General features: G+C 42.7%; 1 protein-coding gene across 7 annotated transcripts; it reads right to left on the reverse strand.

Annotated features, from left to right (window-relative positions):
* Positions 1 to 465: 465 nt before the first annotated feature.
* Positions 466 to 27,861, reverse strand: TPH1 (tryptophan hydroxylase 1). Of its 7 annotated transcripts, none has more exons than XM_086892966.1 (12): positions 26,799 to 27,493; positions 25,919 to 26,390; positions 10,853 to 10,990; positions 9,718 to 9,901; positions 8,280 to 8,380; positions 7,553 to 7,620; positions 6,100 to 6,296; positions 5,493 to 5,628; positions 4,864 to 4,990; positions 3,636 to 3,731; positions 3,095 to 3,228; positions 466 to 2,772 (listed from the first exon to the last, which is right to left on the reverse strand). In XM_086892966.1, exons 3-12 carry the CDS (start codon positions 10,970 to 10,972, stop codon positions 2,598 to 2,600), a joined length of 1,338 nt encoding a protein of 445 aa, XP_086749092.1. In that variant the 5' UTR covers positions 10,973 to 10,990; positions 25,919 to 26,390; positions 26,799 to 27,493; the 3' UTR covers positions 466 to 2,597. The 7 variants fall into 7 exon arrangements, with proteins under 7 accessions (XP_086749092.1, XP_086749094.1, XP_086749090.1 ...); XM_086892968.1 differs by having other exon boundaries at positions 25,919 to 26,385; positions 27,307 to 27,389; XM_086892964.1 differs by lacking the exons at positions 25,919 to 26,390; positions 26,799 to 27,493 and adding an exon at positions 27,743 to 27,861.
* Between the last annotated feature and the right edge of the window lie 30 nt (positions 27,862 to 27,891).

The following is a 27,891-nucleotide window of genomic DNA, read 5'->3' on the forward strand; positions in this document are numbered from 1 at the left end:
CGCTTCGTGTCTGCCTGGAAAATCCACAAATGTCAGAGGTTTACGTCCAAAAAAGGGAGACAGAGGAGTCCTGCGGCTTTGTCCGAATAAAGGGAGAGAGCTGCGGGGTTTTCTCTCTCAGGGTTTCGGAAGGAACAGCCTTCTTTTAGCCTAATTCCCGGCCACATATTGCCCTCTTCCTTTACCCACTGGCTGAGGCACTAGGAAGGTACAGCCTTCCCGAACCGCCTATTCCACATATTCCCCCTTGAACTTACTGTTTTACCCCAAAGCTCAGAAACCCAGGCTGTGCATTCCCTTGTTTGTGCCGGCTGCCTGGGCTCTGCCACGAAGCCGCTGCCCAGAGCCAGCAGGGACATTGGGACCCATTGCAAGGACGTTTATGCCATCAAATTGTTTATACAGGCATGAGCTTTCCTCTCATGTTTATTGCTAAGCTGCCGAAGTAAAGGGCTTCGGTGATTCTGATAATTACCAGCAACTCCTTTATTTCGTTGACATTTAAGCTTCCACAATGGTTTAAAGTACTTAAATTATCACCGTGTTACAGAAGGTTTGGATGGGTGAAGCCAAACACACGTTGTTAGTGCCGTGGAGGTGCAATCTCTCTGTGTTACTTCTAGCAGTTTACTTTTTCTTTTGCTACACAAATGCAAATAAAGATCCAACTGCTGTTTTTACAAAGTATTTGAAAGTAAGTGCTAATTTAACAAGTTTAAGATATGTATACATAGTTCAGACAAGGCTTGAAGTAGGGCAGACTATGTATATTTCGATAACATCATAAATCCAATATTGTTAAAACTGTAGCTGAATATTAACTGTTATCACAGAAGCAGACAAAACAAATCATCCCTTACTAATCACTTAGAAGAAGGTTTCTTCTTTAGAAAGACAAAGTTCCTAAAATCTATTTTTAAATTAAGTATAATGCAAGCCATTAATGTTGTAGACCATAATTCTACATATTAGATGCTCTTCAAAACAAAGTTATAGTGGGTTAATAGCCACATAAAAAACTATCTAGCCTTGATTTAAACAGTGAGTATTCTTCGAGAGGTTGGCCTGGCAATTGCTTATGGAGCAGAGGTATCCTACTAGAAAGCATATGGAACTCAATCTAATTTTCAAGCACAGAGGTTTCATGAAAGTCCTTTCAAGTTCTCAAAATCCTGGACTAGCATCTCCAGTGTGTTTAAGATTTCAGACCATTCTTCCAGTGCACCTTCTAAATTTCCTCATAAGATCTACCCATGAAAAAACCCAGTGCCTAGGGTGCTGCTAAATACACCCTGGACGTCACAGATACCCCCCTCAAATATCTCACAACCTGCACACATGTCCAGGCCAGGACAGGGGCAGCAGAAGCTTTGCACAGCTCTGCAGGGTGCTTGGAACAGTGGGACCCTCAACACAGGCAATGCAGACAATTCAGCAGTACACTGCTTCCCAACACTTCTAAAGCGCTCTTTAGAGTCAGGCATGCTTTACACTACAAGGGAATTTGTTGCCTTCATAGCCACAAAATTCCTCTGAAATGCTTGGGCCTTTCAGTTATAGTTTGATTGATAGGAAATGAAGGTGGTCAGGTAAAGAAGAAACTAAATGTAAATTTGTGCAGCTTGTCCAGGTCAAAAAAGTGGTTCAGCAATCAACAGGACATTTATTTTTACATAAAGCACACTGGTCTATGACCTTTAGGTGTTATTTAAAACTTTGATGTTCTTTTAGAGCCAATTAAGTTATTTTGAATATGAAGTTGCAGTCTGGAAATGGTTTTAGGCTTTATGCTAAGTCAATGCTGGATGGTATTCTGTATTTTTTGCTAAATTAATTCGATCAGGAAAAATTCAAATGGTACCTCTGTAAGGAAAGGTCTTCCCTCAGGTGCAATATCAAGGACAGCAACAAAAATCCTGACTCTTAGCCAATAGCAAACTGCTTAAAATAAACATAGTTAGGTTTTCATGCAACAGCTGTATCTCTGCCTTATACTAGAAGCATGCGGAACAGCACATTTGCAACTCTTTGTGGCAAGAATAATCCCTTTGAAAGCAAAATTTGACCCCTCCCTTTTACCATGTTGAACCTCCAGCTATTTGTGTCCTGGTGCCTGCATTATAATCATTCAAGTTTCAAACTTAGTAGCACAGACTTTGAAACACTGAATTACCACAGCTTCTACACTGTCATCTTCAGCCCTATACAATCAGTAGCATAGACTGCTGAAGTCAGAAATTTAATTCTCCCTAGGGTGAATTGCACCTTTTTTGTCTCATAAGCCACCTCCTACAGCATCTGATCCCAGCCCTGATCCACAGACCACACTTTTTCTCCAGTCTACCAATTTCTCTACTCCCCTACAAGCTTCTAAAAGGAAACTCTGGACCTTTTTTTACCTAAGGGAGATGGAGGAACGCATTTATGTGAGGAAATTTACAGAGAGCAACAAGACAAAATTGTTACAGTCTTTCTTAAGGGCCGTTCACTCTTCCATGTGTAAAGGAGTGAGTTCTGCATGCAACACACTATATGCCTAGAAAGAAATCAGTGGGGAGAAGGGAAGAATTGGCTTGCACCACAGTGCTGACAGGTTGTTAAACTTCCAGCTGCTTTCCCATCTTGCTGAGGGCATCGCTGACAATGTCCAGCTCATGGCGCAGCTCGTTCACCACGCTGGCAATGCTTTTTGTGTCTTTCAGGATCTGCACACTCTGAGTGTAGGGATTGTACTTCACCCCAAAGGGGCGCTTGATGGTTTTTGCAAACTCTCTGTTGGGATTAAAAAAAAAAGAATAAAAAGTGTGTTATAACTAAAAGAGGGTGTTATAAACAAGACATAAAGCACAAACACATTCTGCATATGCAGCCAGTATCAATACCCTCTTTTCTAAACTACTTTAAAATAGTCCTAATAATCTCTCACCCAGTACCTGAAAGATCAAGAAAATACTGACCAAAATTTGAATACTGTGGAAAAATAGTTTAAAAACTGTGATAAGAATAAAAGGGTTTGGCACTGTGCTACAGAGAGGTATACAGAATCAAATCTGCTTTTATGAAAAGAAGCGGGAGAGGGGGGCAGAATCTGTACCTCATCTTTTCCTTTGCTTCTTCAAAACTTTCAGAAACAAAGTAAACCTCCTGGAAAGTTGTAATGAGACAGTCTTGCTTGCAGGTGACCTTTGGATCAAAGGGCTTGACTTTTGCGCTGTCAGAGAGTGAGTGCTGGTAGCGTATTATCATGGGCCAGAGGAATATCACCATCCAAGAATTCAGGGGGAAGACGACATGTGATAAAATGAATAAAAAGGATTATGTGAGATAATTTTAATGCATTGCATCTTGAAAGTTTTATCTGCAAATGAACAGTGTTTAACACTTAACAAACTTAATTATTCTGAAGGGTCATATTCTGCCAGCCTGCATGAGAAAAGTGACTCCACAGACATGAGGCTTGTGTATAAACAAGAGCAATATTTTCAGAATCTGGTTGAACCAACAAAGCTTTAATCTGAAAATAGTTACCTAAACTACAACATCACGGAATTATACTTCATAAAAAGCAGGGGGAAACAGTGGAAATAATAATGAGGTACAAAGAAAAGAGGCAAACAAGCAGTAGCCATTCTTACCTTGAGCTCACTAATCGAAGACAGCAAGCCAGCTCCATAAACTCGCAGCTGTCCCTCTTGCTTGCACAAGCCAAACTCTACCGTGAAGAAGTAGCACTGAAATAGAGAAGGAAGTAAAACAATTCAGCCTTCATCAAAGATGCTGTGGGGAACCAGATGGGAGCATTTCTATTTGTAGGTAGCATCAAATAGTTGCAAATACCAGGTAGTTATCACTCAGTTATGCACAGATATAGAAAGAGGAAGAAAGCCAGAATGGAAGGATGAAGGACGGCATGTTTCTCATAATAAAGGTGGATGTTATAGATCATCCAGCTGGGCTGGAAGATGCTAATGCCAGTGCAAACACTGAGGTGTAAATCTGTTTTGGAAACACTGACATGAAATCACAACTTAAAATGAACACTGGATGGAGAGGATCTCTGAGTGAGTGAGAACAGCCCACTGCAGTTCATTTCTCATTTGCTCAGTGTGCTGTAAAATTAAAGACACCGAATTCAGTTCACTGAATTTCAGGACTTCTGCAGCTATACAGGAAGGAACACCATTTTCATAGATGGCTTAGTTCTGCTCCCCCTGAAGGTAGTACAATTTTTACCTCTAGCTACATGAGATGGGAAAAGAAATTTTAAAAATCAGCGAGCTAATTCTTGCGTAACTGGTACCAATTATTTTTCACCTAAATTTACTTTTAATCTTAAAATACTCTTGCCAAGGCATCCAGAGACTGCTATCCAGAAAATTAGTTTAGTTCATATTATTTTAATTTCTTGACTAAAAGGTATCTAATGCTAGCACTCACCACATTCAATACCATATAGTTCCAAGTCATTCTACACATTAAAGAAATAGAACACTTTCAAATCATTGAATCATCTTCCCCAGAAGAAAGAAGACTTTGAAAGAAATAGACCATAAAATTTCAGTCTGCAAGGAATAATCTACCACTTGAAGCTGAACCATTATTTGACAGTAGAGTGAAGAAAAATACCAGTCATATCAACTTTAAAGTTGATATGCTATTTTTGCTATGCTATAGTTGATATGCTATTTTTCCTAGCATGGAAAGTTTTTTCATGCTTTAAAATTCGGGGACCAGGGAAGCACATAGATATAGCAGCCAGTGTGGCTAACATTGGCATGAAGCTCCAAATTTATTTGATGGCATGGGATCAGCCTAGTAAAGCACAAAGCTTTTGATGGAATCCCCAGACTCTCAAACACTAACCGTTGCCAGTTTTTGGACAGCCTCATCTGATGCCCCAAGTGATGCAAGACCAATTTCCTGGGAGAACTGAGCAAAACTGGGTTCAGCCAAAAGAGGGACATGGCCTAGGAGCTCATGGCAGGTATCACTGGAAAAAGAAACAAAAAAAGAAATCTCATGATTTGTCTTTGTAGCAAAATGAAAAAGCAGCACCACTGAACAGATACAATGTCTTTCATTAAACTTTATTACCCAAATGACAGAAAATTTCTTCTGCTTTCTTTGAAAGCAACTGAGCAGATCATACTGACCCTATATAAAGTGCATAAAATCAGATTTTCAAATGAAAGTGCCTAAAATTAAGGTCTGAGCTCCCCATTTGTAAGGCAACTGAATATTAAACTACCTGCACACAGTAATATCAGTAAGACATCTCCAATAACATGCTGTACTTTTGAAAATCCTGCACTTACAAAGGTGGCACTTCAGCATGCTGCAACTTCACTACATTGAGCGTGAAGGCTGAGTCTTCAGCACCTTAAAAATAAGTTTTATGCTGGTGTTCTTGAACAGGTTTTCAGTGATTTGGCTCTAGGCAAGCAAGTTTCAAAACTTTCTCTCAAATTCTACCACAAGATTAAATGACTCACGGCTCTGGTGTATAGAGAGGGTCCGAGCTGTGTCTGACATATTGAGTGCAGTGAAAAACTCTGAATGCTAATCCTGCCAAGAAGTCTCTGGGAGACAGATATCCAGCAACAGGGCGAATGCTGAAGCCTGTGCGCTCTGAAAGTGAACAGAGAAACTGTGTATTAGTTTAGCATAGGATGCACAACGTTGTCAGCTTTCCTGCTGGAACTGAGGTGACAGCTATGGCACTACCTTAGCTCAAAAGCCTGCAGGAAAATGAGGCACAATTATAAAAATTAGGCCTAGGCTTGAGAATGAGCAACATTTTTTAAAATGGCCCTACCTCTGTGCCAATGGATTTCCTAGGATTCCATGCCTTGAGTCAACAATACAGCCAGGTATCTCCTTAGCCAATCCTAACAATCTTTTCAGTCACTGCCTCTCAAATGTCACTGCATGCATTGAAGACACAGTACATTAAAACACAGATGGCCAAAAGGCCTCTTAAAGGACCAGAATGAATACAAGTCACCAAGGATGTTTCCTTGTGCCCACAAAATAGTGGGATTTGCAGTGGACCTCCATTTATTCTGAAAATTAGAAACAATTAGAAAACCAGCACATTACCTTTCAGAAAGCGGGACACATCCTCCAGCTGGGGGATATTGTCTTCCCTGTACCCACAGTGTTTGGTGAGCAAGGGTAGGTTTTTAAGGTACTCTCTACAGGCGTAAGTTGGGTAAAGATGGTTAAGCTCTCGGTACACAGTTCCCCAAGTCTTGATCTCCTCCTCAGTGAATTCAATCTTGGGAATTGGGTCACCACTGCAAGGAGAAGAGGAAGAAAGGACACTCCTTAGTAAAAGGCTGATAAGAGGTGACTCCATTACCTACTATTAGTATTTAACACCTCTATGTCTGTGACACCTGACACTAGATTCTGTCAAAAACACAGTGAGATCTGGTCAATGTCCTGGAAATCTTTTCATCTAAGGACCTGTCTTTTTTTTCACTTGAACCAGTTGTCAGGAATCTTTGCACTGACCTCACTTTAAGTGTTGGTTCTGTAAACAGTTTCTTAATTGTTTAATGCCAAGAGTAAGGTTTAAAATACCTACATAATCTCTTCACAGCTTATGGAGCTGATAACACATCCTTTTCAGTGTTGGATTTCTAAGTCTGCAATTATTTTCTGTTACCTTTTTAATTTGTTTTAGGAAAAGAGAATTCCCTAAATTAACAACATATTGTGTGACAGCAGCTAAACATACACATCAGGTGAAAATCATGCTTCTGTGCAGAGGAGACAAGTGCTTGTCTGAGCATATTAATTTTAGTCTTTCTTTACTATTTAGTCCTCAGGACCTTGAATAAAGTGGATTTTGGCAAGGGCAGTGTTACACTGCATTTCCACTGCCAGCCAGGGAACTGGCATGGAAAATTCTTTCCAAGAATCACTGTCAACAACACATTAACAGTAATCAACTCAGGACTGTAGTAACCAGTTGCATTACACACTTTAAAATATTTTAAATACAGACCTTTTCTAGGTCATTTTCATTTGAGGAATTTCACACCTGAATTCAATCAGGCCACGTGAAAATCACATTTTGAAAGAATTTACAGCACTGAGTTATGAAACTCTTACTGCTTTAAGAGTTCCACCCCCCCACACCAAGAAGCAGCTCTAAAGACAGAAGCTCTTAGAATTTCTTTTCACAGAAATCTTCTTATCTACACATCACACATGCCAGTTTGAACCAGGAAAGAAAATTTAAGTATTAACATTTGCTCAGAAAGTTTATCCTCAGTGGTCACTGGGCTGTATATTGGGATTTGCCTCCCCTCCCTCTCCTTTGCAGAGCAGCTGGCCACGCCACACAGCCTCAGATTGACCAGACCTGCCTCACTCTACCTTCTCATCTTGCCTTACGTCTCCCTTTCACCTCTCTGTCTCTGATTCCTGAGCTGAAATTGCATGTCTCAGCCTGATGTAGCCCAGGACGGTGAGCTCCTCACAGTCCACTCTGCTAGTATTTCAGAGCACCTAGAAGGCTTCTTCTGGAAGAATTCAAGCTTACTGTTTGTAGTTCATAGCCAGGTCTGCAAAATACTTTCTCCTCTTGCGGTAGACGTTGTCTTTGAAACCCTGGTGGGGAGAAAGGAAAACAGTTCAATGAGTTTCCAAGCCATAACAAATAAATCAATTTATAACAGGACACTTGGCATTTCTTCAGTTGGAGAAAAGTGTGATGTGTAAGAATGAAAGGAGAGGGTAGGAAACCCACAGCTGTACTCTGAAATGTTTAATGAAGTAAAAAAATACTCCAAAGTAAGAAACAGCTGGCTTGTGCAACTATATACTCTGTAGAGAAAGATTCATTTTAGTCATATCAGTATTTACACAAAGTTTGTTATTTGCATGATTATTGAAAATTACAAAACAAATTTCCCATTTTCACTGCCAAAATACCGGTTTGGTTTCTCCAGTAAGGAAGAAAGAGGAGGAAGAAAGCCTGCCTCAAAATAGCACTTTTTTTAGCTTCTTTCATTTGTATGTGACCACTCAAGGCCCAGACCTGGAGTTCTTGCGCAAGTAAACCCTGCAGAAAAGCACAGGAACTGAATTCAGTCAGTCTTCCCTGAACAAAGAGAGATACATGAAATCTTCAAGAGAAGGTGCCCAGACCCCCAAAGATGCCATTGAGAGAGAGAAGAGGGAGGAGGAAAAGCTGCAGTTTTTTTAGGTCAGCTCCACAGAGTATGTTTCCAGCTATGGACTGGGTGTAGGGAGGGAAAAGCACTTACGGGATGGTCGGCATCCAAGTCAGACCCGTACATCAGCACCCGGTTTGCACACTTATCCAAATCTGAGATCTTCTTCGGAAACCAGGGAACATTCTCCATGTCTAGGGAAGGCATGGAATCCACAAGGTTATTAATGACACCAAGCACACCACGGGAGGAAACGCTACTTTCAAGTATGGCCATGGCAGTTACAGCTCACTCTATAAATTAAGGAGGCATGAATAAGACAAGAGAGTCCTCTGCCTATCTGGCACCAGCCTCCAGCTCACACTTCCTCCTCGGTCACTGCCACAGTCTGCCTGTAGAGCACAGCCAGCCCCAGAGCCTCTGGGAAGGAAAGTTAACGTGGGTTTCTCTGCTGTAGTTAGAGTAGCATCTAGAGGATCCCGTGGAGACAAGGTCTCCCTGCGTACAGCTGCAGGGAATCTTGTAGAGCATAAAGAGTGCGAAGGAGAACGGAAGCAATTTGCCTGTGGTTCCCTGGGCAGAGTGGGAGCAGGTTAGAGTCCTCTCATCCTGCTTTACTGACCATGGGAAATGGATGTTTCTCTGTGGTTATGTATATGGGAAGCATCCAGCCTTGCCTTGAGGGGCCTGGGGGAGAAGAGGAACAGCAGGCTCTGCTGTCTGAGAGAGGTGCATCATTATAGTTTTGTTACCAACTGCTTTGGGTTATTTTTAGCCTAAGAGAGTTTTTGCCAAGCTCCTGGCAGAGCAGTTAATACACTGTTTTTCTGCCTCAGTGCTCTTCAGTTTACTTAAAAAAGGTCAGGAGACAGTTTAGATTGAATTTCCCCTTACTTAGGGCTAAAGTAAGCCATTTTATCCAAGAACTCCAGATCTCGCCTTCCCAAGAACAGTGACTGAGAAATACCTGGGACCAGCTTCCTGCTGCCCTGAACTCTAGGCATCTCTTTAATTAAAAGTAAACACGTGTAGGATCTAAAGGTAGGAGGCACCTCTGTCATACTAATATAAGTAGCTAGTTATGATTAAAAATAGGTTAAAAAGATAACAAAATCAAGAATTAAATGAGGAAATTGCAGAATCCATCTTCCATTCTCCCCAGTGTCTGAAGTGAACTGGGATCTGTCAGTGTTACGCCTCTACCACCGTGGTGTACTCGAGCCCTGCACTCAGACTTTGTCTGGAGGCCAGCCTGCTTTGACCTGCACAGATGCAGGACTCCCACTGGCACCAGCTGGGCTGTGCTGGGAAGGTGCAGGAGCACAGACAGCAGACACACTATTTGTAGCAGTCTGACACAGCCTGAACTTCCAGGTGACAGCCAGACTACATTCATACCTAACACAGAACCAGGTACCTGGTAGCAAGTGCCTGAAGACACTACACAAGTGCAGGTGTGGACAACCATAAAAGGATTTCAAAACAACACATTTGGAAGTGCATTTTCATCACAACTGCCTCTTGTACCTACCGTCTTCCTGGACATTGAAATGCTCTGTTGGGCTCACAGAGAGAACATTGACATGGGATTTCAGGAGCTGGAAGATCTCGTTCAGTTGTTCTCTGTTACTGTCACAGTCCACAAAGATCTCAAACTCAGAATTTCGTCTCTTGGACTTCCGTGACTCAATATGTACCAGATTTACATGCTTCTCCTGTTTGGTAAGAAGTAATGTTCTCAAAGAGATAGGCTAAAAATAATTGACTAAAAGTTACAATAGTTTTTCAAACTAATATTTTACTGCCATGAACTCTTCACCACTTCTATGAAGCTGTTTAAGTTAATTGGATCTGTTGATAGCAGTTTGTTTATTGAAGGGGGGGAAAGGTTTGATTTTCTATTCAGAAGAAAATGAAAGAGAACCTGTGTTCTTTCAGTTTTATTTACATTCAGGAAGCACATAAAGACACAGTCAGGAGATTTGAATTCATAGACTTTTTTCTTTCATCCTACCCATAGGAAGCTGATTAGCAAAATTCACCAAAATGCCAATCAAATCACCATATAATTATCTCACAAGCAAACGAGGGATTTAAAAGCAGTAGTTTTCAGGGCATTAGTTTCACTTTTCTTTAATCTGAAAAATTATTTAATAATGTGTTTTATATTAGGAACATTGAAAAAACCCCAGGCTAAAACACACAGGGCCACACACCAGAGCGCAGTGGTGCTGCACATATTCCTCACACAACACCTGCCCATCAGCTGTGCAATTGCAGCTCCCCTGCCACCTTCGGTCTGGCTGGCAGTGTGACAAGGACACTGGACTCAACACAGTACAGATCGACACCCCAAGTGTCTACCTGCCATCAGCAGGGGCTTCAGACCACCTCTTATTCCCAGAAAAAGCATCAAGTGCCATGAGGGGAAAAGACAAACATCTCTCAGTGTTTAGTCAGTGCAGACAAGATTTTTAGCCATCCATCATCTAATTTCTGAGGCATACATTTGCCTTCATGGGAAATTTTGGGTGCAAAGTGGGAGTCAGGTTAAGAATCAAATCCTTAATAAATGGATGTAATTCATTCTAGTGTGTTCCAAAACTATCCTTACTATTTAAAAATGCAGAGCTGCTGTGATGATTATATGGTCGTAACATACACACCTGGAAGAGTTTTAATGCTTTTACAAGTCCTCCAACTTCATTCTTCAAGGAAAAAATGATGGCTGTCCTTCCTCTTTCAGACGCATGGTCTTCATTCTCTTTGTTATCTTCAATCATCATGTAAACGGACTTATTTAACTAGATGCAAACAAACAAAAAAAAATTGTTTGAATAGGTAGAAGTGCAAAAAGTGTAAGTTTTCACATTTCAGGGTGTCTTGGGGTAACGCTGTGCTTTGATCACCGATCAACGACAAAGGGAAAATTACAAATTAAATTATTAGAAAATAATAGGAATAAAGTTAGTCATGGATAGAATTTGTGAGAGACTGAAATACCAAGATATCTTTTTTCAGTTGAATGATTTTATGGACATCTTTAGTTATTCCCCAGGATGCAGAAAATGTTTTCAATGTATAGTTTATAAGTAGCATTGCTACTGGGAGGAAAGGGAGCAATAAGATGTCAGCAGAAATAGTATATTGAACAAAACATTTGTTAGCAAGTTCAATGAACACTGGCAAAGGGAATAATCCAAATCCCGCAGGACATAGGTAGGAAAAGATTAAACAGGATTCAGTACATCAGAACTGAAAAATCACTGCCTCTCTCCTGTTACATAACTGTAAAACACTGTTTTCATAGGGCAAGGAGACAAAACTAAAGAGGCAAAATGTTTTGCTGACCAGAACCTGCTGGCTAAGAAGACAGTCCCACTCTGATGAACCACAGCCAAGCTGCTCCATCTGCCATGTCCCCTCATTTGTGTCTCAAAGCCTTGGCATAATCACCCAAATCACACACTAAAAGTTCAGACACCCCACACTGTCAGACTGAGTGGTTTTTGTAACTCACTAGTGATTAACACTCCTGACTGTGTGGAAATCAGCAGCTATCACAGACCATATTCTTAGCTACATATAGCCAGGCCATAAATAATGCTGAAACAGTAAAAAATGGGGAAAATGCAAAGTAACAAAAAAATACAAGGCTTATGAGCAGAGGCTGTCCCTCATATGTCTTCAAACCTTGCAAAAAAAGAAAGGGTAAAAGGCAAGGTTTCTGAATGAGTCAGCGACAAAGAGGGAAGGAACAATGATGGCACATTATTGCTCTTTGGAATTATATTTTGATCTGACACAGCTTTAAAGATATCACTATCTTGAGACATTTTCAGAAATTAAAATAGCAAAACAAAAATGCAATCAAAATGTACCAGTTCCTTTGATTCCCTTATACAGTCTCTCAGACTTTAATGATGTAATGAAAATATTTGGATTTCTGACTGGATTCTCACTTCTAGTGAGTTGCCACGATACAATGAGCCTGGACAACAGTGTCAGATGCTGTTTCTGATCCACCAAAGTCAATGAACTCTCTCAGCTTGAGTCCAGACATCAGATTTTCTGCTAAAAGTGTATGGCAAGCCCAGTACAGATTCAGCTGAGCAGCCTGAAGTTTTCCCAGCTCACTTCAGCGTCAAATGATGACAAGAGCCAGGAACAGCAGGTGAGCAAAGGCCATTCAAGCAGAAAATAAAAAGCCACAAATGCCACAATTACGTCCAGGTCACTGGTTGTTTCCTCTAGTGCAGAGAGGCCATTTGTTGTGAGCCAAACCCTCTTCAGATGATCCTGCTGTAGGAGAAGCTGGGTGCAAAGAAGTCTCCACTACAAGTAGAATTAGGTGGTGGTCTTTGAAGGCAATAAATGTAGGGCTGGTTTATAGAAGAGGCTAATATGCAGCATGTTGGCTTGACTCCGCATTCAGGATCATTGACTTGGATCAGCCTCTATGAGATTTGGCACAGTTGCATGCAATGCTATAAGGTGCACTGCTGGGACAGACTACCTGCACCAAAAACTAATCCTGTTCTTTTTATTTCGCTGCTGCAACTTACACTTTGTCTGGGATCAGGTGTCAACATCTACAAGATTATGTGCTTAAGAAATCAATGCAGAAAATACAATAAAACATAGAATATTCTTATACTAAGCTCTAGAAATGACCTCTAACTTACAAACTGGACAAGAAAAATTGAGATGCTTACAATACCAAATGCACACCATTTACATATTTTACCCAAAACCAAAGCTAATCTTTTGCTTTAATTGAAAAATTAACTGAAGACAGTAATGCAGCAACTATTTGGGTGCAAGGCAACAGGAGAAAATGGTAATGCATAAACAATCCCTCTCCTCCAGTGGCTTCACTTCACTTACATTTTATTCTCTATCAGCAATCCAGCTCTAATAAAATCTGACACTTTTCCTTTGCATGGTAACACGTTTGAGCTTTTTGTAGGATGAAGGAAGAATTAATATTGCATTGTTTTTTTTTTAAATTAATGATGCAAATCATTAACTGATTTTCCACCAACCTGACTCAGTCTTGATGAAAATACACAAACACTGGGATATTCTAAAGTCTTTATTTAGATAGATAATTAGGTGCTGCCTGGTCAAAGATCACACTTTTTGGGACCCATTGCAATTATCTTCCCTTTCTCCCTCTCCCCAGAGGATATTCACAGAGAGAAAGATATATGAGGGTGCATATTTTGGGCTTTAATTCTTTATATTAATGGATAATCAGGACTTAAAATCATCCAAACATATTTGCCAAAAAAAATATTACATTTTATAACCATAAATTGAAGATGAAGAATTATTTTCAAAATATTTTATGTTGATTGACATTAATAATGATTAATAAAAAATGTCAATGCGTATTTTATATCCTCTTCCCTTTAGGTAGCTGCTTACTTTGTCACTGTCCTTTTGACACACTTCTAGGGAAGGGTGAACACATGATGTTAGGAGTGACCACAACTAGGTATCACATTATGTTTTCCAGCCACACCAAACCAAAAGTTGTGCTGAGCAGTTTCTGAGGAAATACCTTCCAGGTATCTGAGGGATACAGCAAAGCAGTATTTTTGTGAAACTTTACTCCATTACTGTCAGCATTCTTGTCTTCACAAGGAATTTTATAGACTTCATCAACTGCACAGTATCAGTAACTGCAGACAATGCATAAGTGCTGCTTTTATCTGATCTCTGATGCGCTAAGCAAATTCCCACTATAATGTGGAATAACCCTGGAGTGAGTTTTTCACGCTATATCACACCCTCTGTCTCCTAAGCAATGATACACCAAAAGTTGTTTTTGCTCTACCTTAATTTCATATGCTCGCATTTACACTTTGAGATTTTTTTTCCCCCTCTTTTATCCAGAATCAGCAGTTCCATCCCAATCCCAGCGGCACTGAACTCTGCCACCGCGGGGCTCTCCAGTTACCGCTCTCCACGGAACCGGGGCCGGAAAGCTCCAGTTGTTCCCAAATCCCCATTCCGAGAACGGCAACAGCAAAGCGCTCGAGCTGTGACTCCAAAAAAAGCGGCGTTTAGTCCGCAAGACAGGAGCCATCCCGGGGCCGGGCAGAGAGGATCCCATCCCTCATTTCCCGTGCTCCGCTCACCTGTGCCCATCCCTCTCCCCTCACCTGTGCGCATCCAGCTCCTCCCGTGCCCATCCCTCTCCCCTCACCTGTGCCCATCCCTCTCCCCTCACCTGTGCGCGTCCCGCTCCTCCCGTGCCCATCCCTCTCCCCTCACCTGTGCCCATCCCTCTCCCCTCACCTGTGCCCATCCCTCTCCCCTCACCTGTGCGCGTCCCGCTCCTCCCGTGCTCATCCCTCTCCCCTCACCTGTGCCCATCCCTCTCCCCTCACCTGTGCCCATCCCTCTCCTCCCGTGCCCATCCCTCTCCCCTCACCTGTGCCCATCCAGCACCTCCCGTGCTCATCCAGCTCCTCCCGTGCTCATCCCTCTCCCCTCACCTGTGCCCATCCAGCTCCTCCCGTGCTCATCCCTCTCCCCTCACCTGTGCCCATCCAGCTCCTCCCGTGCTCATCCAGCTCCTCCCGTGCCCATCCCTCTCCCCTCACCTGTGCCCATCCCTCTCCCCTCACCTGTGCCCATCCCTCTCCCCTCACCTGTGCCCATCCCTCTCCCCTCACCTGTGCCCATCCCTCTCCCCTCACCTGTGCCCATCCCTGTCCCCTCACCTGTGCCCATCCCTGTCCCCTCACCTGTGCCCATCCCTCTCCCCTCACCTGTGCCCATCCCTGTCCCCTCACCTGTGCCCATCCCTCTCCCCTCACCTGTGCCCATCCCTGTCCCCTCACCTGTGCCCATCCCTGTCCCCTCACCTGTGCCCATCCCTCTCCCCTCACCTGTCCGGCGGGGTCCCGCGGGCTCGGCGCCGCCTCCAGGGAAGCGCCGCGGCGGGGCGCGGGGTGCATGGCCGGGGCAGGCTCAGGGCAGCGCCCGGCCCCGCCGGCTTTATGCAGGGGCGAGAGCCGCCCCTGAGCGAGGGGAGGGATGCAGGGAGGCGGGGGGAAGCGCTGCCCGGCCCAGCTGGGGAAGGGGCGCCCTGACCCTCTCCGCAATATTCAGGGCAGCGATGCTTGGATGCGGCCAGCATCCACTCCCCCTCACTGCACCTGGAAAAACCTGCGCAAGAAGAAGCCCTTTGGCTCCTCAGTTACATCTCCTCGATCACCCAGAAAGGGTCACTCAAGAGGGGTCACAGGAGACTGGCTTTTTGTGGGTAACTCTAGGGGTTTTGCAGTTAACGTAAGTTTGCACACCACGGGGCTGAGAGGAGCGGGCATTTGGATGGAGGGGGTCTTCCTCAGTCATATCCACACAGGTGCTCCCCAACACTTGTGCACTCCCTACAAAATGCTCTGGATGCTGCCTGTGGGAAAGGGAAGGCAAACTGAATCAGAAGTGAGAGGTGATGAGGGCTGGGCCTGTAGCAGAGGGGCTCTGAGCAAAGTGGCTACCGGGGACTCAGCAGTGATGGACACCCCTAAATTCATGATAGCAGAGTGCAGGTTGCAGTCTCAAAGAGGAACACAGTGTGCAGATGTATCGAGCTCTTCACTAAAAACAGCAGTGCATTTCTGCTGTGAAAATAAATTGTAACGTAGTCTTTTCTCAAAAGCTCCTGCACATACAGGATTAATAAGTACATTAGCAAAAAAAATGACATCTGTTCATATCATTTGTGCTGTAATTTATTTTCTGCAAGCATCTAGGTGTGCTTATAATATAAAAACTCTTGGTGTTTTAGACTCCAATAATCCCAGTCCTCACTGTCTCCTCTCAGGTCAGACTCGGCAACATTAAGATAAGGGGATGTTGGTCCACAGCAGGAGAAGCCAAAATGTCCCCCAGGAACATAATCTCTTGGAGGCATTAGGGGCCTCTTAGGGAGGAGAGATTGATTATTTTCTATTTGAGCTGTCCAAAACCAAAGACTCTGATCCTTTATGGTTTTGGTTTTTTTTCTTAATAAACCTTTCAAAGAAATGCTCAAAATCAGCAGCAACTAGTTTCACTCCAATATACCCAAGTATCTGCAAAAAATCCCCAGTATCTTTCTCTTCAGTGCCTAAAAAGGTTTCAAGCCTGAAACCTTGATTTCAGCTAGATCCTTTAGACACTGGTGTAACACATGTGGTAAATCATATTGATGAAGACAATATACAGGGTTACACCTATGCCAGGCAGGCACAGTCATGCTTGCACCAACATCTGTGATGATATCAGAGTCTTCCTGCTTCCTAGAAGGCACTGAACTTCAACCAATCTTGTTTCTAAGAGAACTGAGGGTGACTAGCTCAGTTCTTCAGACAGCACAGGATTGAAAGAGCATGGCTGTGAATGGTGACATAGCTGGAAAAACCTTTTTTCTTTCCAGTTGGCTAATGGGACATATTTCATCACCAGATGCTTCAGTTTTCCCTGCATAAAGAAATGCAGTATTTATCAATATATGTCTATCTGTGCAACAGGCATTTCACTTCCTTCCTGAAGAATAGATCTCCCCAACAAATGAGCTGACTCAGAAAGCAAACAATCTGTAGGAACTTTACCCAGACTCCTAGTTGTGTGAGAGCATGGTGTTAGTGATAAATCTGTAAACATGGGCACAGTAAGATACTTATGATAGAATATGACTAATCTGTCAATTTTCTCTAGCTCAAAAGAAGCAATAATAATGGGGAACCCACAGGCAGCTTGACCTATAACTGCTGAAACAATGGGAATAAGGCCAGGAATGGCCAAGGAAATTTAACCTAATATGAAATTTATTAGTTACATAATGAGATAACTGGGGTGCCCAGAGTTTTGGGGAGCAGATTAAAGCTAATTCACTGGTTTAGTAAGAAGTGCTTGTTCACCACAGCCAATGCCCCGTGGTCTGAAAGGGCAGAACCACAAAGCATGAATGGACTCGATTATAGCCTGTTTCCACTGGGTGCTTGCTGGAGCCTGTTCTGCTCCTCGCCACACAGGGTTTCCAGCTCCTAGGAATCTGTGGATGGCTTTAAAGGAGAACTGCTTAAAAGGTTTTATCCAAAAGTGGAATCTTCACAGCTCTAGGGTTACAGAGTTTTGGAAAACCCTCAGTCACTAGCACAGCTGCTGCTTTGTGTTTTCACACACAGAGAAAAATTTCTACCTTTTCCCAAAAGCTGGTAGCATATTCTACCATTTAAGAATGGTAGCTTGGGCCCCTCACCACAGAAGGGAGCAATATGGCACAGCAGTCATGTATGGAGCACAACAAAAACAGGGCAGCAAAATGCACAGGAGCTACCCTGCTCATCCTGACAAGAGGTGGCACAAGCAAGCACTGACCCAGAAAAGGTCTGAAATGTGACCTCATTGGTTTGCAGGAGCACTGAGACAAAGAGAGGCTGAAAGTTTTCAGTGGGATGTCAGAAATCTACGCAGAGCCTGAGGTGGGAAGGAACTGTGAAGGACAGAGACAACTGGGACATCCAAACCATAGGGAGAGAGGCCTCCGCTTATGCCATGGGGGATAAAGCGATACAGTGATTAATTTTTCTCTAAAGCCTGCAGGAGATTTCTCACAAAAAGCCTCTCATGCAGACAAAGCCATCCAAACAGATAATCGGCACCTGAGGATGGAGCACAGGTCTCACCCTGCTCAAAAGTGGGTCAAGCTGATCACATTTTGCAGGACAGGGCTTTGCCATGTGCAGCTGCCACAAAACCTCTCTCACTGGCACAGAGCAACCATGGCAGCACTCACTGTAAAGCCTACCAGAGTGGCTTTCAATTATGTTCTCCCTCATAATTCCTATTAAATTAATTCTCCTCCACTGCACTCAGATCCAAGCGACAGGGTGGTGTCAGACTGAAGTCTGACATTTTCTCCATCCTTTGCTGGAGTAACTCCAGGAACATCAAGCAGCTCCAGAAGAGACCACAGAGTCTATTCCTTCTTCCCATCTGCTAGCTCAGAGGTGACTCTGCTCTAGTTTTCAGGGAGTTTCTGTTTTGTCCTTCAAAGCAGAAACTTGACAGCAGAATTTGCAATCAAACAGTGGTTCTGACACTTGGGGGTACATATTTGTAGATAAATGCTCTGGTGATTTTTAGGCTGAGAAGTATTAAAACAAAGCTGTCACACCTGCAGATCTTCCCCTCCCTAGAGAGCCACACAGCAAAGGGACTCTTTTTGCTCTCTGAAAGACAACAACATAAACCTTCTGCCCTGTCTCTCCTCTTACTCCCACTCTGAGAATGATTGCTCTCTGTGGGTCAAATATGCAGGGACACAACTAACCTGCCACATCTTTCCAGACATGGCACAAGTCTTGTATTTACCAACACTCTGAGGAAGCTGGTCTGGGAGGGGAAAAATAAGGTGGAAAAAAGAAAAATCAGTGTAGTGCAGGGGTTCAGCAATGGGGGAGAGATAGAGAATAATTTTGTTGAACCAGTGAGGCAAGAACCATGGAAAAGCAGGTGGAGAATGTTCTGTAAGGATATTAATCTTCTGCTGAAATATAAGATTATCTACCTGAATGCAGCAAGACTGAAGGAAAGAATCAGTCAGCCCTAAAGTCTTCTCAATCCCATCAAGGTCATCAGTGGGAATTACCTGATCTCCCCATGTGATAGGAGAAAGTGCTCTAATCTCCAATAAAGCAGTTTCATAACATCACTTCTGAGGTATAAACCCCCTTGGACTTCATTTGGGCCAGGCATCTGCCTTTCCAAGCAGGACCATTTGTCTGTAGCAAAGGGGCCTCTTGAAACTTTTCCAGAAAAAGGTATGAAGTGGTAACTCCCTGAACAAAACAGGTTTAATACGACTTAGCACCAAGTCTGCTCTAATCATAATTACTTTCTCTAGAGCACACAACTGAAAATTCTAATCACAGCCCTCTGCCTTTCTGCTAATTAACTGCTGCAGACAGGTCATGCCTTAAGAATCTCATGGCGCTTAGACAAGCACTGTGGAAATTACAAAGAGTGAAGAGGAACATCATGCAGGCCTCTGCACAGTTTTCCAGTATAGGTTCTATGGAACTTTCTCATATTCTGATTGAATTTTTTCAGTGCCCTTTTATACTGATGCCCAAAAAACTGCTGGTCTGAAAGTCTGGCTCATTTTCTTTGTTTCTACTTTTTGTTTTCTACTGTTTTATAATATTTATAAGGCATTTATTGTCACAATACCTAAGCAACAGCATTCACTTCCAATCACTTTCTAACCTTCATTCTCTCAAACTTTGACTTCTCTCACCTAAATGAGGTAACCTGCCATTGTGGCATTTACCTAAACGCAGGTAGTTAAAAAGCTCCAAATCCAAAACTTCTCAAATTTTCAAAGAAAGGTATGGATCTGAAATCCCTGTCTTTCTACAGAGAATTCTTCCATTTTCTCCCTTCTGCAAACCACAGTTCTCCCAACAAATATTTTCCAGGGCAATTCACCCAGCCTTTCACCACCATGAGGCTGTGGCAGTTTCACACCCTGAACCCAGAGCAACCTCTGAGAAATGCCTGGATGTCTCAGTCTCTGAGAAGGGAGCCACATCCCCACGAGGGTGGTTTAGCAATCAGTTAACGATTCATGTTACTGAACAGTTGTCGATTAATAAAACATTTCATTCATAACCAGTTAATAAGTGACAAAAGGAAAAGGGGGACTTCAATGATGCAATTATTTAAAACATTTACAAATATTTTTTTTCCAATGAGAAGTGCAAGAACCAATGAGGTAAATTACCCTCTCATTGTGACTCAGCCAGCTGTAGCATCAACAGCCTTCAAGCACACTTATTTTGAAAAGCCAGAGCTGCTGTGTAAACCTACTGAAGCACATCCAGCCAACAGACCATTCACTGTTGGTATATTTGCTTTGGACTGTTTAAAAAAGTAATATTAGCCCTTTCATCTGAGGCAAGAAATATTTTTCATTTCATAAAAGCTAAATGAAATCACGAGTGACATGAGTTAGTTGTTGCTCTGAGCGAACAAGGTGTAGTTTTTCCTCACAACATCTTTGTAAGCTCTTCACAAAAAGTTCGTTTAGATGCTCCTGGGACAATGGACAAACCAGGCTCTGATTTGTTTTCTCTAGTGAAAATAACATCACAAAATTAATATCAATCAGCTACATTTTAAACCAAAGTGTAGTCTGGCTGGGAACCAAAGTCCTGAAAGAGCTCTTTGCTCCAATTTCTCTGGAGCACTTCTGGGTACAGAAGTGCCAATTACAACAGTTTCTATTTCCTTATCTGTTCAGAGTTGGTCAAGTCACCTCAAGTTAAACATGGTCCCCCACCAGCCAGCAGTGCTGATGGCTCTGGCACCAGGTACAAGGTGCAAAATGCCCACCCTGAAAATGAAAGACAAAGAATCCAAAAAGAGAAGGGTGTACGAGAGTCTAAGGCAGCCTCAGCCACCACCACTGAAAACAGCCCCTCATGGCATTCGGGGGTTTCTTCTGACCAGGTCCTGATACTTCTCCATCCTTTAAGAACAAATTATAGTAGAAGTGGACTCCATTCACTCATGAGGAACCACCGTGGTACCATTATTTCTACTACATTATCATTACAAAACCTCAGAAATTATCCAGTGCTTTCACGTCACAGACAAACGCAAAGCAAAATAGTCAAATGCATGAATAAGCCTGCTGATAAGAGGAGTCACAGAGTGTTTGTTAACCTCAGCCTGTTGGCCTAATTAATAGAACAGCAGCATTTTGTGTATTCACAGTGAGGTAGAGGAGCAAACAAAGGAGAAAGCTTTGTACTCGCTAATGATATGAGTAAGCAGAGCTCAGAAAGCAATTCAGCAGACTTTGATCCACCCAGGAAAGAGAGCAAGAGCTCTCCAGGTACTTCTGACACAGCCTCACCGTGGGCTTGTGCCAGTAACCAGCCTCTGCTGGATTCACATTCACTTAGAAAGTGTATCCAATATTGGATTTGCTGAATGCAGGAAGCAGGCAGACTGTATGTCATGTGTTTCACACACCCTAAACATAGCCAGGCCAAGGGAAATCAAGAGATGGCTCCAAAGCCCAAACAATCACGGGAGACGCCGAGTTTGCCTGTTACAGCAGGTTTTTGGTGCTTCACCCCCGTGCTGAGGCTTATCAGCCTTTCTGAAACAAAGGACATGGTCAGATTCCTAGTCAGTCTGTTAAAGTCCCTCAGGGCTTCACACCAAAGTGAGCTCTGAGGACCCTTCTCTATTCACAGGTTTCAGACACCCCCCATCCACTGAAGTCCTGAAATCACACAGTGAAACAGATGACAGAGGGCAGCCTCTGGTCTAGACACTGGCCATTGACCAGCATGAACAAAATAAATTAAATCACAGTCACTTTTTGCTCCAGGGATGAAAACCAGCAGTGTAAACCCATCAATTCACAGCAGCAACTTTAAACACACTGGCAATTGTAAAATGTCCAGCCTCAGAGCTGTGAAACACATCATCATTTCCAAGACTGGCAAAAGCTGTTCATCTTGCTGTGTTCTCATGACAGATTTTTTTTCCCCTCTGAATTTCTTTTATCTTATTAGATTTTAGCTCCCATTATAGTTAGGACAATTTTGTATTGGGGCAAAATTAATTAGTTTGGATCAAAGTAAGGCTCCTTGAAATGTAACATTAATGAGTCTCATCTGCCTGATTAGACAGCTTTGCTTTCAGGAACACTAGGTAAAAAATTTTATTTCAGAGAAATAAAGCATTATAAGATTATTTAAGGTTGAAAGCATTAGCTAAACAGTAACCAGGATCATGGATGAAAGATTAGAGTGGCAAACCGTGAGCAGACTTACAACTGACAAGAGAACGCAAATGTAGACCAAAACAAGCTAATGAGGATTTGTCAAAGAGGCACAAGCAGAGCTCAGTGCAACTCACAACAACATATTTAGTGAACTGACTTTGTGCCTCCCATCTATTCACAATTCTTTTCACCTATTCACATGCTTGTAGGGACTTAATGGGAAAGAGTTACAGATTGGAAAGGACAGTATCAATTTTTAGAAAGAAAACACGGGAAAAAAGTTCGTTCTGGATGAGTCAAACTAATCTTTAATATCTGGCAAACTATCTGGACAAAATATTGGCTTATTTTTAAATCTGATTTTAGTCAAGAACCAGTTGTGTTAATCAATATTGGCTTTGACTGATGTGAGAATTACTCCAGAGAATAAAGGGGGTTAAATAGATTGAGCATTTCTCATTTTTATTAAGCTTCTTCACCCCATCTACTTTATCTTACCCCATTAGTACAAACAATTCAAAAAATACAATCTAGAATTTCCTTCCCGAAAGACAGGGGCAAATTCACCTGAAAAACCACATGGTAAATGTGGTTATCAGGGATAACTACACAGCACACCATAAATGACATCTGTAGAGCCACATGCTGGGTCATTTATGAATGACAGACACATGACATAAGCACGTGCAGTAGAATATAAGGAAACTGCCTTCCCCAAAGTGACATCTCCTTCCACAAACCTCTCCAGCACAACACAAGACTAGGAATGAAGACGTGGTGCTTGGAGAGGGTAAGTCCCAGCTGCTGGCAGAAACAGCTCTGTGTGAGAGGAGGCAGGAATCCCACTGGACAAGGATATGCTTTTACACAATGTCTGTTTGCCAATGAAACCACGGTGAATTTGTGACTGTGCTCTCAAAGCCACCCAGGCATGCACTGAGCAGTACAGCTGAACAGGCACCACCCCTGGCTGGTGGCAAACCATTCAGACCTGCCCATCGGGGCACTGAGAGCTTGCACAGCTTTAAGCACTTGCACACATAAAGCCTTTGGATAAACCAAGAACTGAATTTGGGCCTCTTTTACCTCTTTCCTCTGTTTTGATAAGGTTTCAACTCAAACATTCCCATTTTTTGTCAAAATTACATTGACCTGCAACAGGGAACACTGAAACGATGTTTTTATCCTTTTGCAACCTAACACTGGAATTCAAATTTTAAAAAACTCATTTCAAACACCCATGTGTCATCTTCTTCTGATGCCATGCATACTGCACCTGTGCATAATATTCCTCCTGCCAGCCTTCTGCATTAAGTCAACAACAACAGCAGCAACAAAGACCACTATGCCTGTTATTCATAAGCCTTTTGTTATCTCACGGAAGAAGCAAAAGGGCCCAGAGCATGTGTGGGAAGGAAAGACCTTTATTTAATTTAATTATATTTACTTCTTTCAAGTCTAAGTAAACTCAGGGATCATCAGATCAGAAGTGGTTAATTAAATCATGACAGCATTTCCTTTACCCTGTGTGGGCAATCACATCATGCTGTGCCACATTCAGCAGGTTCTTCCAACAAAGCACCCTCAACCTTTACACTGTGGACAAGAAATAAGTCTGCCTCCCAGACTGCACTGCAGTATGAAGAGCTCTTCTAATGCAAAAGCTGACAGCTGTGGAGTAGCACTGTGGTTATTTTCAATACTTCCATCATTGAGGTTGACTCCAGATCTGTTGGTTAAAGTTACTGATAACGCTGTAATAAAAGATCTGGTTCTGATCCTTATGTTCATCACTGAGTGCTGGACAAGAGGGAAGAGAGCAGGGTGGACTCAAAAGTGCATGTGCACAGACACACTGCTGGATACTGTCTTCAACCACCCATTCTGGTGTCCAGAAAGGCTGGAGAAGCACCAAAGCTGCAAGAAGTTGGCCTCTCAGGGCAGCTCTTACCCCTGGCTGCTCTTCCATGTGCCCATAAGCACATGGATTGTGCAGGAATTGGCCTGGACAACTCTAACCCCTCTCCAGAGCAACTCAATGCTAATATATTCTGCATCTATCTCCCATCTTCTTTTAAAGGTTGTGAGAATCTCTCCAATAAGGGAAGAAGGAAAAGGAGAAATCTCCCCTCCGTTTGGGCTTGGGACTTTCCCACAAGAGCAGCTCACACTACACAGTGTCAATACATTCATGTCTCTCAAAGACTTTCCTTGGACCTACATCATCTGTCAGCTCATAGGCAATTTCCTGTGTTTCTTTAAGTCTCCTCATAAATGTCACCTACATACTAACCTCACAAAAACAGACTCCTCCCTTGCTCTTCCATGTTTTCTCTTTCCTACTGTTCTAGCCTTTTCTGGCCACTACTGCTCTTCCTTCCATTCAGCCATTGTAATGGCTTCATCCCAAAAGACAAAATGGAGCAACTTGGCAGGTTTTTTTATTCCCACCTAATCTGAAGTGTTCATCCTTCTTTTCTACTCTCTTAACTTATTAAATCAAAATCTTTACTAATCAGGCTGGCATAAACTCAGAATGTCTTCCCATGGTTCCTGTGTCCAGCCTTCCCAACTGACTAATGAGGAAACTCTCTGATGTTGAATAAAAGAGTTTGTGCACTACAAAGAAGTTTTAATGGAAAATGAAACCTTCTGACATCACTGGCTAATTACAATGCAGCACTGTGACTGTATTGCAAGGCAGGATAAAAGTGTGCACATATTTCCTGTGTGTTTCAATATCCTCCTATTGACAGAAGATGTGGTAACTGGTCTACTACTGGAGGCCAGGAAATTATTTTTCTGATTTCACTGGAATAATTGACAAAAGCATTTCCTTTCTATGTAATGTTAACAGATGGCTTGTTAAAGTTACATCTTCTTTAAACAGAGCTGTCACCAAAAATTATATACATGACAACAAAAATAATATTGATACAAACTCACTGCAAAATTAAAATGAAGTTTGCATAACCTAAAGCACAGAATAAATAACTGCCATTATTGCAACATAGCATACCAAGATGCATTTGCTTTTCTAAGATTTCCTTGGAAACAGGATGAAGGGACATAAACTGGGGAAGTGTCAACATGGGACTTAAGTTACCATGGGCACAAAGATGCTGGCAGTCACTGTGCCTGAGCCAGGAGCAGGCTGCAGGCTGCTGCAGACCTGTGGGCAACACAAGCACCAGCCCTGCAGGACTCTGCTTTCACATCTTGCCTCTGTCACGCTCAACACCTATGCCAGGCAAGGGCTTGCAACACCTGACTATGCCTCACCTCCATCATGATCTGGCACCCTTATCCCTCACCCAGACAGCAAAAAACAAGGGGGAAGGGTGGGTGACTTAAAGAAATTTTTTAAAAATCCAGAAATACTCGTTAGACCACCTGCTGTGGTTTTTAAGACCACATGTTCACCTTAAACTTGTCACATTTCCATAAAAGCAGGAGAAACTGCAAAAGGAAATTCAGCTTTGAAAACAGAAAATGTAATTGGTGTCAGACTTCTGATAGGTGACTGCACATTAGCTATTCCACCTGGACAGATCTAGAATGCTAACATAATTACTGATCTGTAATATCTTTCTCCTTCAACGTCACATTTATCCTCTTTGTCAGGATTCTTCCAGGTTTTCCCTATTTTCCTTCTTTCTCCAGTATATCTTCATCTTTTCTCTCTCTCTACTATTACTGTCCTCTCCTCACAGCCTCCTACCACTGTTACCTTTTCTTTGTGAGCTCCTTCACAGTAGACATTGTATGAAATTCAGCTCTCAGACTTTACTGAGCCATCACTCAGACCTGCAGCTCACACACAATGACCTGGGAGAAAGAAAAATGAAGCCCCACTGGGTTTTCCCTGGGTCCATTCATTTTCTCCACAGTAACAACTCAGAAGCAAACCCATTCTCTTACCCACCTTAGATGTCAGTTCCTTGCATTAAAAACTGGGTTTCTTTTTGCAGAAGTGAATCAGGGAGGGAAACAAAAGGAGGAGTAGGAGCAGTGTTTCCCATTGCAAAACCTCTGTCGATTGCTGTTGGCAGTAACCTGGTTCGTTTTGCCATGCTGGTGATGTCAGGTTTGCTCAGCTCACGCCCTGTCGGCTCTGACTGAGGGGCTTCACTCACTGCAGGGCTGAGGCACGTGGCTGCCTGGGCTTGCCTTCACATGAAAGGGTTTTGGGAAATTGTATAACATCCCAGCAGGCTGGTCCTTGCCCCAGGTGTGTCAGCTTCTTCCTTTCTCACTGACTTTGGCAGAGCACATGAATTTCATCATCATCACCAACAAAATGAAAAGTAAATGGCAAGCACTGAAAAAGGACAAGTAATTTTGAGAGGGAAGTAAAAGGATACACTAGAGAACTGCTGTGACCATAAGATTCTGCTCTAGGAAAAAAAGAAAAGACAAATTCTTCAGTGAAAAATGATAGAGAGACTACTGCTTTTGTAACTTCCAGTAGCAGCCAAAATAAGGGTAGTGAGGAAAAAACACAGATTTTCCAGGCAATAACAACAAAGCCACAATAACACTTCCATACCTTTTAATGCAAATAAAATAAACTATGAAGATACTTCACTTAGAAATAAAGTTTTTATCTTATTATTTCTATTGAATTCAGCTTAGTTTCAATGACAGATGTTCGTAAATGGGCAGTTTCATCTTACAAAGGACTCACCGCAGCACTTAGACAAAATATGAACTAAAATAGTAGTGACAGAAAATTAAGCAAGCAGAGTGACATGGATATGGAGAAGCATAGAAAAGAGCTTTTTAGATTTCACGGTTTAGCTTACCAGAAAGTACAAATTTTCATCATGAATATTGGGCAAGCATTAGGATATCAGCAACCACCTCCTTGCATTGTCAAAGGAGCAGATGAAGCATTCCAATGCCACTGTTTTTCTTCCCGCAACCCAAACTTCCTTGGTTTTGTGGTATTTTGTCCCACCAGGAAAGAGTTACAGTGTGGCATAAAGATGCCAGATGTGCATATAAGTCGAGTCAACAGAATGTTAGAATCCTATCTTTTAATGGAATTATTATATGGATCTATTAAGACTAATTTAAAATAAGGCTTTCCAGTCTGCTTTCTGCCTCTATTTTCTATGACTGTTCTCATGCCACAAGTCACATCCAGTTCTGTCCAAGCAGGATTGAGTTCCTGCTGCTTTAGTTTGATGCTTCAGATACCCACTTTTGTTCAGAGCTCTGCACAGAGCAGTGACAAGTACTTCTCATTTCCCCCCAAAGGAGGATGTTCTGGAGTTAATCAGATGTTTAGTCTGGAAGAAAGCTGCTCACCTGCTTGTAGACAGACAAATAATCATTCTGAATCAGCTGGCCTAGAGAGCTCAGGTTCTCCAGTGTCAAAAAGAGGTTTAGGTGAGGGAATTAAAAAAATACCAAACTCGAAACACAACCACCTCCCAGACCCTCCCCAGAGAAACCCCAACCCCACCAAAACCCTAACACATGCTGCTCGTGAAGCACAGGCCAAGGGCGGTCCCTGCCGGCAGGATGATGAAACACACGTGCACCAGTTTCAAACACATCATCCACCTACTCCTACCTAACATATCTTCCCTCTCTGAACCCCACAAACACGGCACAGTTCCTTTGCATTCACCCTGGCACCAGCCTCTCACTCCCCAAGGCAGCACCGCACAAGGGGTGGGCAAAGAGGGAACCCCGGTCTCCAGTTCACCATGGTTATCAGGGACAGAAATCCCCAGTGTACCTGAATTGCCATTCTGCTGAAGCAAGGCTGACTGACCATTCCTGCAGCTCCTTCTGCTGCAGATGAGCAGGAGGATGGGACCCACCTGGCCTCCCACATGACATCAGCCATTTTTTCTATTGCATGCCAGGCACCAGGTATCAGTAACA

Source organism: Cyanistes caeruleus, chromosome 6 (assembly GCF_971803275.1).
Source record: "Cyanistes caeruleus chromosome 6, bCyaCae1.hap1.1, whole genome shotgun sequence".
Taxonomy (NCBI): Eukaryota; Metazoa; Chordata; class Aves; order Passeriformes; family Paridae; genus Cyanistes; species Cyanistes caeruleus.

Excerpts from the sequence above, each read along its gene's own strand:
- TPH1 (XM_086892964.1), bottom strand. The coding sequence starts at position 27,853 with ATGGCTGATGTCATGTGGGAGGCCAGGTGGGTCCCATCCTCCTGCTCA. Across the intron at positions 9,902-10,852 it reads AAGCATTAAAACTCTTCCAG|GAGAAGCATGTAAATCTGGT; the intron begins GTGTGTATGTTA and ends CTTACCAAACAG. Across the intron at positions 4,991-5,492 it reads CCTCTCTATACACCAGAGCC|TGATACCTGCCATGAGCTCC; the intron begins GTGAGTCATTTA and ends TTCTTTTTCCAG.